Consider the following 9,233-nt stretch of genomic DNA (forward strand, 5'->3'; position numbering starts at 1 on the left):
CCCCAGCCCACGCTGGGCTCACCCCATCCCACCCTGGGCTCACCCCATCCCACCCTGGGCTCACCCCAGCCCACCCTGGGCTCACCCCAGCCCACCTTGGGCTCACCCCATCCCGCCTTGGGCTCACCCCAGCCCACCCTGGGCTCACCTCTCCCATCCAGGCCTGGCTGCTGAAAGGAGATGCTCCTGTGCTAAAGGACCAGTTCATTGCCCAGCTCTAAAACAGTGCAGGAAGTGACTTTAGGACCAAATCCCACTCTTTTTGCCCCCCCAAAATGCCTCACTGGGCTGTGGGGATGCATCATTCCTGCAGTGGGATACAGCAAAGGGCTGTGTGGTAAAATCCAGGGATTTTCTGTGGAGAAGAAAGGCAGAGGCAGGAGGGAGATACTGGAAATAGCAAATAAGGTTAATGATAACCTGGGGGCAGGTGACACTGCTGGTGCCTGGATCTTGGTGGTGGCTGGGAATGCAGGTCCTGATCCTCAGGGAGGGATGAGAGGGGGTGGCAGGGGGACCATCAGCAGGGGAACCCCTCTGCCACCCCCCAAGCAGCTGCCTGTGCCCATCAGGTCCCCCCCACACCTCTCACAGGCAAAAGTTTTTATTGCTGAGGAGGTTGTGCCACCAGCCTGGGCTGCTGGGGTGAATTTTGGGGCAGCACATGGGTGCTGGGGCTGCTCCCTCTTTGTTTTTTCAGAAATCAGAGCTGGGAAAAGCTATCTCAGAGGAGCAGGGGGGTGTGGAAGGAGCAGTTCTGTGACTCTGTGATTCACTTCTTGCCTCGACCAGGGAAGATTTGTTTATTTATTGTTTCCTGCTGCATGTATTTACCGAGAGGCGGCTCAGCTCCCTCCTGCTCGGGGCAGCAAGGAGTGTGAAGTGGCAGAGGGAAACCTGCTAGTTTAAATAAAAATAATTAAAATCAGCAAGGTGCAAGTGAGATGGAGCTTTTGGAGAGGCTTGAGGAGGAGGAATCCATTCTCCAGGAGCTCAGGGCCCCCGTGTGTCGCTGCTGCAGATCCAGGCTTTGCTTCCATGGGAGACTTTTGGCTGGATATCAGGCATTTTGGCAAGTCCCTGGAATGGGTTTGCTGCAGGGTGGCAGCAATGGGGCAGAGTGCAGCCATCACTGCTCCCAGGGCCTCAGTTTCCCCCTCTGCAATGAGATAATGGCAGGTGAAAATGCCTTTTTTTCTGCTTTTTATTGCTGAAAGGAATAAATATTTTGGAGGTTTTTTTGCAGTTTCCACATGTCCTGTGTTAGCAAGGGCAGAGTTGGAGAAGGGCATCCCTTAGTTTTCTACTTCCCTTTTTTTATTCTTTATTTTTTCCTGTTCTACCACTAAAAAGGGCTGGCAGGGAACTAAAAAGAGCTGGGGGGGGAGGGATAATTCCCTTCATGACTTGCAGTGTCCAAGGCCAGGCTTCTTCTGAAGGAGGGGGATACACAGGAAAAAATAACGTATTTCCTCTCCTTGAAAAACCACTTTTCTGGGGCTTTTCCCTCATTTCCTGTAGCTTCCCCCTGGGATGGGACAGGAATGCTGGGGACCAAGGTGGGGAAGCCACGGGGAGACCCCAGCAGGGCCCAGGCAGTGGGTGGAGGGTGCAGAGCAAACATCATTAGAGGAGAGAGATGAGAAGCAAACAGAGCAGCTGGGCCTGGCTCTGAACAAACACTGCCTGGAAACACAAAAGCCACCTCGGGCTGAGGCAGGGGACGTGTCCCCTCTGCCATGGGGGGTCCCAAATCGGGGGGCTGGCCTGGGACCTCCTCTGTGACCTGAAAACAGCACAGGGATGGGGCACCTCAGGCTCCAGGGATGCAGGATCTCATCCTGCCGGGATTTGTTTTATCCCTACCTGAGTCTTTCCAGGCCCATCTCTGCCGGTGGCTCGGAGCAGGGGGTGTCACTGGGGCAGAGAGGGGACACTGTGGGCAGGGAAGATTCTGGCTTTGCCACGTTCCTGGCTGCAGCCAGGGCTCAGTTTGGGCAAAAGGAAGGGAGGGAGTGTGGGCAGGACCCGGCCTGGCGAGGGAGGGACGTCCTGTGTGTGCTCACAGGGGACAGGAGTGGTGACAGGACCCGGCCCTGCAGCGAGGACAGAGTGGGGGACAAAGGCTTGTCCTGCTCCTTGGGATCCCTCCTGGAATTCCAGGTCCCTGGGATGTCTCTCTGCATCCCGACCCCCCTGTCTGGGTGATGCCAGTGCAGAGCTTGGGGCCAAGGGGTGCCCAGGGTGCACAGCCCAAATGGAGCTTGTCCCTTTGGGTGGCAGTGGCACCAGGCTGGGACCTGGGCCTGGCTTCAGCCACACCAAGTGTCCCTCAAGGAGCTGGGTCAGCTGAATCAGGGTCCTGCTGTGGCCCAGGGCTTCCCCCCAAAATCCCATCAAGCAGCTCTGACTGGGCCTGGATCTCCCTCCCCAGGGACCCTGGGAGCTGCTTACAAAGTGTCCCCAGGGCTGGCTCTGCCAAAGGCTCAGGGGAGCCTGTCCCTGCTGCTTGTCACCATGTCACCTGGAACCATGGCATGGCTGGATGGAGGGATGGCTGGATGGAGGGATGGATGGATGGAGGGATGGAGCAGGATTGGATGGATGGAGCAGGATTGGATGGATGGATGGATGGATGGATGGAGCAGGATTGGATGGATGGATGGATGGATGGATGGAGCAGGATTGGATGGATGGATGGATGGATGGATGGATGGATGGATGGATGGATGGATGGAGCAGGATCAGTTGGGATGGATGGATGATGGAGGGATGGATGGATGGATGGAGCAGGATGGGATGGATGGATGGATGAAGATCTCAGCTTTGTTTTTCTCCTCAAATTTCCAGCCGAAGGGGGGATGCTGGTGCCATTTGCTGAGTTTCTGGGCACTCTGGCACTTGGTGGCGCAGGGGGGGCTCAGTCCTTGTGTCTCCTTTTGCCTTGTTGTGCTGGCCAGGCTCCTTTGTTTATACAGCCCCCGTTCGACCTTTTAAATTGCTGTTAATGTTTTAGCGTAACGAATTAGTCTCTCATCACGAATCAGGACTCGAAATAAAAAAAAAAAGGGAGAGAAAAAAAAAACCCTCCGAGGCCAACTTCCTGAAATTGGGGTCATTCTCATTTGCAAGGCAGAGAATCTGAGAACCTTAATGCAAGGAAATTTATTCAAAGGCAGAGCCCCGGCGTGATTAGGCCCTTTGTAATTATAGCTCGGAGAGATTCCACTCCAGCCTCCTGCCTCCCTCATGGATTAGCAAGTGAGTCGGAAAAATACACAGGATTTAATTAGAGGCAAATTAAAATTGGTAATGAAATAGGGGCAGTAGCAAATGGCAGGGAGTTGGAAGGGGAAAAGGGAGCTGGTATCTCTCGGGGCTGTGCTGTCTGCCTACGTGTGTGTCTCTTTATTTTACATTTAGAAATGTAAAGATGGTCGATGTAAAGAAGAAAGGGAGGGAAAGGACCAAAACGGGAGGGGAGGGGTGGGGGAAAGAAAAAGAAAAAGAAAGAGGAGCTGGCTTTGCTGAGCATCACCAGAGTGGAGCTGGTGTCCCTTGTCCCACCCTGTCCCCACCTTCCTCAGCCTCAGGGTCCTCCGAGCGGGGTCGTGACCACTCAACGCCCTCAGTGCCCATGGGGTGAGGGAGCGCCCAGGGGGCTTTGGGGAGCGTTTGGGGTGGCAGGACACCCCCAGGAGCTGTGGGGCTGGGCAGGGAGGAGGATGGCGAGGAAGAGGAGGGTCTGGACAGTGGGATGGCACCGAGGTCATGCCCTGTGTGCCCGCAGAACGCCGTCCGCCACAACCTGAGCCTGCACAAGTGCTTTGTGCGCGTGGAGAACGTCAAGGGCGCCGTGTGGACCGTGGACGAGCACGAGTACCAAAAGCGAAGGCCACCAAAGATGACAGGGTAGGTGCTCCTTCCCTGTGGGACACGGCCCCAGAGCTGCCAGCACCCCGGTCCCCAGGCTGGGAATGCTCAGCCCTGCATCCCCCTGCTTTCTCTCTTCCTGCAGGAGTCCCACCTTAGTCAAAAATATGATTTCAGGACTCGGTTACGGAGCACTTAATGCAAGTTACCAGGTAAGGACCCAGCCCTGGCCCCGACAGGGACATGGAGACACTGAACCCTCCACAGTCCTGTTCTCCATTGGGGTCTTGCATCTCATCAGGAAATGAGGGACGAGGGGGATGGGTTCAAGTAGAAAGAGGGGAAATTTAGGTTTGGTATATGGAAGAGATCATTCCCTGTGATGGGGGGGAGGCCCTGGCACAGACTCCCAGAGCAGCTGCCCCATCCCTGGACGTGTCCAAGGCCAGGCTGGACAGGGCTTGGAACAACCTGGGATAGTGAAAGGTGTCCCTGCCCACAGCAGGGGGTGGGATGAGATGGGATTTAAGGACCTTCCAACCCAAATTCCATGCCCCTCCGTGCTCCCTGTGGCAGGCTGCGCTGGCGGAGAGCAGCTTCCCCCTGCTCAACAGCCCCACCATGATCAACACCAGCTCGGCCAGTGCCATGCTGCACGTGGGCCACGACGACGTCAGCAGCACCGTGGAGCAGGTCAACAGCAACGGCAGCAACAGCCCCCGCCTGTCCCCACAGCAGTACAGGTCAGCCTGGCCTGGGCAGGGCCACAGGGCTGCTGGGGGACGCTGCCACACTGGGAGCTGGGGGTTCCTGTCACCAGGGTGAGGGGGTTTGGGTTCCAGTCACCAGGGTGAGGGGGTTTGGGTTCCAGTCACCAGGGTGAGGGGGTTTGGGTTCCAGTCACCAGGGTGAGGGGGTTTGGGCTCCTGTCACCAGGGGGAGGGGTCCTCTGGACCAAGAATTTCAGGGAGTTTTGGGTGGTGGGACCCACGCCCCGAGGCTGAAGGCTCTTCCTCCCCACAGCCACCAGGAGCTGCTTGTGGGCTCCTGTTTCCAGGGCAAGGAGGGTTTTGGTTCCTGTCCCCAAGGCGAGGGGGCTCTGGAGCAAGTAATTCAGGGAGTTTTGATGATGGGATTATCTCCCCTAGCCTGAGAGCTGCTTGTGGGCTCCTCTCACTGGGGTGAGGTTTTGGCTCCCATTTCCAGGGTGAGGGGGCTTCTGGATCAGAAACCTGGAGGAGTTTTGGGTGGTGGGATCAGCTCCCCGAGGATGAAGGCTCTCCCTCCCCACATCCACCAGGAGCTGCCTGTGGGCTCCTGTTCCCAGGGTGAGGGGGGTTTTGGCTCCTGTTCTCAAAGCTAGGAGGGTTTTGCTCCCATCCCCAGGGTGAGGAGTGTTCTGGACCAGAAACTTGGAGGGGTTTTGGGTGGTGGGCTGTGCTCCCCGAGGCTGAAGGCTGTCCCTCCCCACAGCCACCCCGTGCACGTGAAGGAGGAGCCAGCCGAGGCAGAGGACGACAGCAGGCCCGTGTCGCTGATGGCCACCACCAACCAGAATGTGACGATCCCCGACGACAGGGACCTGGAGGAGGAGCTGCCGGTGGAAGACTTGTCCTAAGGACTCCTTCCTCCTCCCCCACCGAGGGGCAAACCCTTCCCACCCTCCTGGACGGAGACCAAGAGCGACGCTCCCACCTCCCCAAGGTGACCTTGGCGTTATCCTGCTCCTTTCAAGGCACTTCCACAAAGCAAAAGGTTTTCCTTGGGATGACAACGACAATGACACCAACCTGCTGCTGCTGGCGTGTCCCTCACGCTGCCACTGCCCGGGGACGGACTGGCCCCGCCACGACACGAGAAGCAAAACCCCAAGAGCTGGACTTGTCCTGCCCTCCTCCCTTGGTTAGTGACTGGTGGACGAGGATGGTAGGTTGGTTGTTCCTGTCCGAAATGGTCCCTCCTTCCTTCCTGCAGGGAAGGCACCTCCGTCCCCTCTTCTTTCCCGCGGTGCCCAAGCCCCGGGGAGCGATGGCAGGACCCCGCTGTCACCTCTGAGTCCCCCGCTGGGTTTTGCACTACGGAGGGATCGTGGACCCTGCCCGTGTGCTGCCTCCGCCCAGCTTTGGGGGAAGAAACAGCAGAAACGGGGCTGAATCCTCTGCTGGATGTGGGGTTTGTCACGGAGCTGGGATGGACACGAACCAGCACAGTGGTGGGACCCCGTGTCCCCTTGTCACCTCTGCCTGGCAAGCAGAGCAGCCTCCCGGCTTGCCCACCCTCCCCGAGCCACAGCTGTGGGGGGCTGCTGCTCCAGCAATGCTGACCACCCCCAGCAGTGCTGCACCAGTGCTGACCACCAGTGCTGACCACCCCCACCAGTGCTGCCCACCCCAGCAGTGCTGCCCAGCAGTGCTGACCACCCCCAGCAGTGCTGACCCCAGTGCTGACCACCAGTGCTGCCCAGCAGTGCTGACCACCCCCACCAGTGCTGACCCCAGTGCTGACCAGCAGTGCTGACCCCAGTGCTGCCCACCAGTGCTGCCCACCAGTGCTGCCCACCAGTGCTGACCCCAGTGCTGACCCCAGTGCTGACCCCAGTGCTGACCCCAGTGCTGACCCCAATGCTGACCCCAGTGCTGACCCCAGTGCTGACCCCAGTGCTGCCCACCAGTGCTGACCCCAGTGCTGACCCCAGTACTGACCAGCAGTGCTGACCCCAGTGCTGACCCCAGTGCTGCCCACCCCAGCAGTGCTGGCAGTGAGGACACAGCTCCCTCCTCGCTGCTGGACATCGGCCGCAGCGGTGTCACCTCCCAGCCAGCAGGGATGGCCACAGCTCCCGTTCCACTTCAGGCTCCCTGCACCTCCCATTCCACCCCCAAAGCTGGGCCAGGGGTTTGGTGGAGCAAAGCACGGCCGAGCACCTGCAGGGGACCTGGGGGTCATCAAAGCCGGCCCTGGAGGGTCCCCATGGTGGCCAGATCCCTCCGTGGCCCCTGAGCTCAGCCTGCTGCAGGGAGTGGGGGGGGAATTCTGCTTTTCATCTTTTCTTTTCCTCATCCTTTTGTTTGCGTCCAGATGGGAAGATACCAAAAGATTTCTAGAGACAGAAGGTCCGTAGTTCAGGTGAACAGATGGTATTCATGCCAAAAAAAAAAAAAACAAAACAAAAAAACAAAAACACACAAAAAAAAGGAATAATAACGAGAACAACACAACCAAACACCCCTCTTAAGACTCCCTGCTCTTTCTTTCTGGGGTGGTGATGTGGGTACCCAGTGCCAGGCTCCCCTGGGAGGCAGCGTGGCATTCCCAGTGTCCCATGGTGGCTTTGGGGAGCATCACCTTCCCTCAGGAGCATCCCCTTCCTTGGGAATCATCCCCCTCCCTGGGAATCATCCCCCTCCCTGGGAATCATCCCCTTCCTTGGGAATCACCCTGTTCCCTGGGAATCATCCCCCTCCCTGGAATCACCCTGTTCCCTGAGATCATCCCGTTCCCTGGAATCATCCCGTTCCCTGGAATCATCCCGTTCCCTGGAATCATCCCGTTCCCTGGCACAGCCGGGCTGGCTCTGGCTGTCCTGGCACCCAGCAGCGCTTGCTGTGCTGGGCCTGGAGCTGCTCTGGTCTTCAAGGGCAGCTCTGGGCTCTCCAAGGTGACCCTGAGGTCTCCTCCGTCCCTCTCTGTCCCCGTTCTCCTGGAATGCGACATTCCCGAGGGGCTGTTGGCATCAGGGGAGCCGTGGCTGGGGGGAAGGCGTTACCTGTCCCCATGTGTCACCTCTGCCACCCCCCGAGGGGCTCCTGGCGCTGTGGGGTGAGGATGACTCCCCTCATCCTTTTCCTTGCCCAGTTCATCCTCCATGCCCGGGTCGCTGCAGGGTCCCTGTGTCCCCCCTGTGTCACCACGTCCCTCGGGGTGTCCCTCGGGATGTCCTCGGGGTGTCCCCCGGGGTGTCCCCCAGGGTGTCCCCCAGGGTGACCTCGGGGTGTTCCTCAGTGTCCCCCCCAGGGTGTCCCTCAGGGTGTCCCCCAGGGTGTCCCCCGGGGGTGCCGCGGCTCTCCCGTGCCCGAATCCCGGGATTTTCCCTGTTCCCCCCGACACCCCTCTAGGTGTCACCCGCGGCCGCGGCTCGCGGTGCCGAGCGCCGGGCCAGCCCCTTCATTCCCGGCACATCCCCGGCACATCCCCGGCACATCCCCGGCACATCCCCGGCCTCTGCCGGGCACCAAAGACCCTGCCCGGGCTGGGGGGCACCAGCCGAGCCCCCCTTTTGCTGCCCCCATCCCAATCCCCCCGTCCTGCCCAAGGAGCTGCGAGGCGCCGAGGATTTCCCTGTCTACTTTATTTTTTCCTTTTATTTTTATTTTCTTTTTCTTATTTTTTTTAACTTTTTTCTCTTTTTTTTTTGTCTCTCCCTTTCCCCCATTTTTTTCCTTTTCTTCTTCTCCTTTTTTCTCCCTTTTTCTTTATTGCCCTTATTCCCCCTTTTTCCTCTCTTCCTTTTTTTTTCTTTATTCCTCTTATTTTCCTTCTTTCTACCCTCATGTTTCTTTATTCTCCTTTTTCCCTTTTTTTTTTCTTTTTCCTTTTTCCTCCACTTTTCCTTTTCTACCTCCTTTCCCTTTTCCCTCTATTTTTCTTTATTTTACTTTTCCCCTCATTCTTTCCCTTTCATTTTTTATTTTTCCTTTTTTTTCCATTTTTCTTTTTCCCCCCCATTTTCTCCCTCTTTTTTTTTTTATTTTTTTTTCCCTTCTTTTCCTTTTCCCTCCACTCTTTAATTTAAATATTTTTGGAACAAGTTTACAGCTGCCATGGGGGTTTTATCACTTTTGCTGCTTTATTCCCGGGAAGGAGCAGGAAGAGCCGGACTTTGGGATGCTCAGCCACCCTTCACCCTCACAGGAAATCCTCTGCCTGCATCCAGGCTTTTGGGATTTTGGGGAATTATTGTCCCTCTTTGCCAGCCCCTGCTGTTCAGCCCCCTCACTGATTTTTGGGGGGTTTCAGTAGAAAAAAGGGTGTTCCTCTTTTTTTCCCATTCCTGGCCCTTTTCCTTCACCTCCCTCCTCGCCCTTTTTTTTTTTCCCCACCTCCTTGGGGTGTGATTTATTTTTTTTTAAAGCTTTTCCAGAGGTACAAACACCCCCAAAATGCATCCCGAGGCCCTCCAGATCCCCATGGATTCAGCCAAAATCCCCCTCCAGCACCATCACCCCCAAACCCGTGAGGACCACCCAGCTCCTTCCCCTCTGCCCCGAGAATTCCCGATGGTCCTTGGCCCCCATCCCGGCTCCCAAGAGCACTCCCTATATATTATATATATAAAAATAAATATATAGATATAAAAGAGG

The 9,233-nt window shown here is 57.1% G+C and overlaps 1 protein-coding gene across 2 annotated transcripts in view; it reads left to right on the forward strand.

Moving 5' to 3' along the window:
- FOXP4 (forkhead box P4) overlaps positions 1-6,477 on the forward strand; it is a 36,109-nt gene extending 29,632 nt beyond the window's left edge. For both annotated transcript variants that reach the window (XM_033519920.1, XM_015650965.3), the window contains exons 13-16: positions 3,791-3,912; positions 4,019-4,085; positions 4,450-4,616; positions 5,347-6,477. In XM_033519920.1, the coding sequence (XP_033375811.1) occupies positions 3,791-3,912; positions 4,019-4,085; positions 4,450-4,616; positions 5,347-5,491 (501 nt within the window). In that variant the 3' untranslated portion in view covers positions 5,492-6,477. The remainder of the gene's footprint in view (positions 1-3,790; positions 3,913-4,018; positions 4,086-4,449; positions 4,617-5,346) is intronic.
- The last annotated feature ends 2,756 nt before the right edge of the window (positions 6,478-9,233 follow it).

The sequence above is a fragment of the Parus major genome, chromosome 26 (assembly GCF_001522545.3).
Source record: "Parus major isolate Abel chromosome 26, Parus_major1.1, whole genome shotgun sequence".
Lineage (NCBI taxonomy): Eukaryota > Metazoa > Chordata > Aves > Passeriformes > Paridae > Parus > Parus major.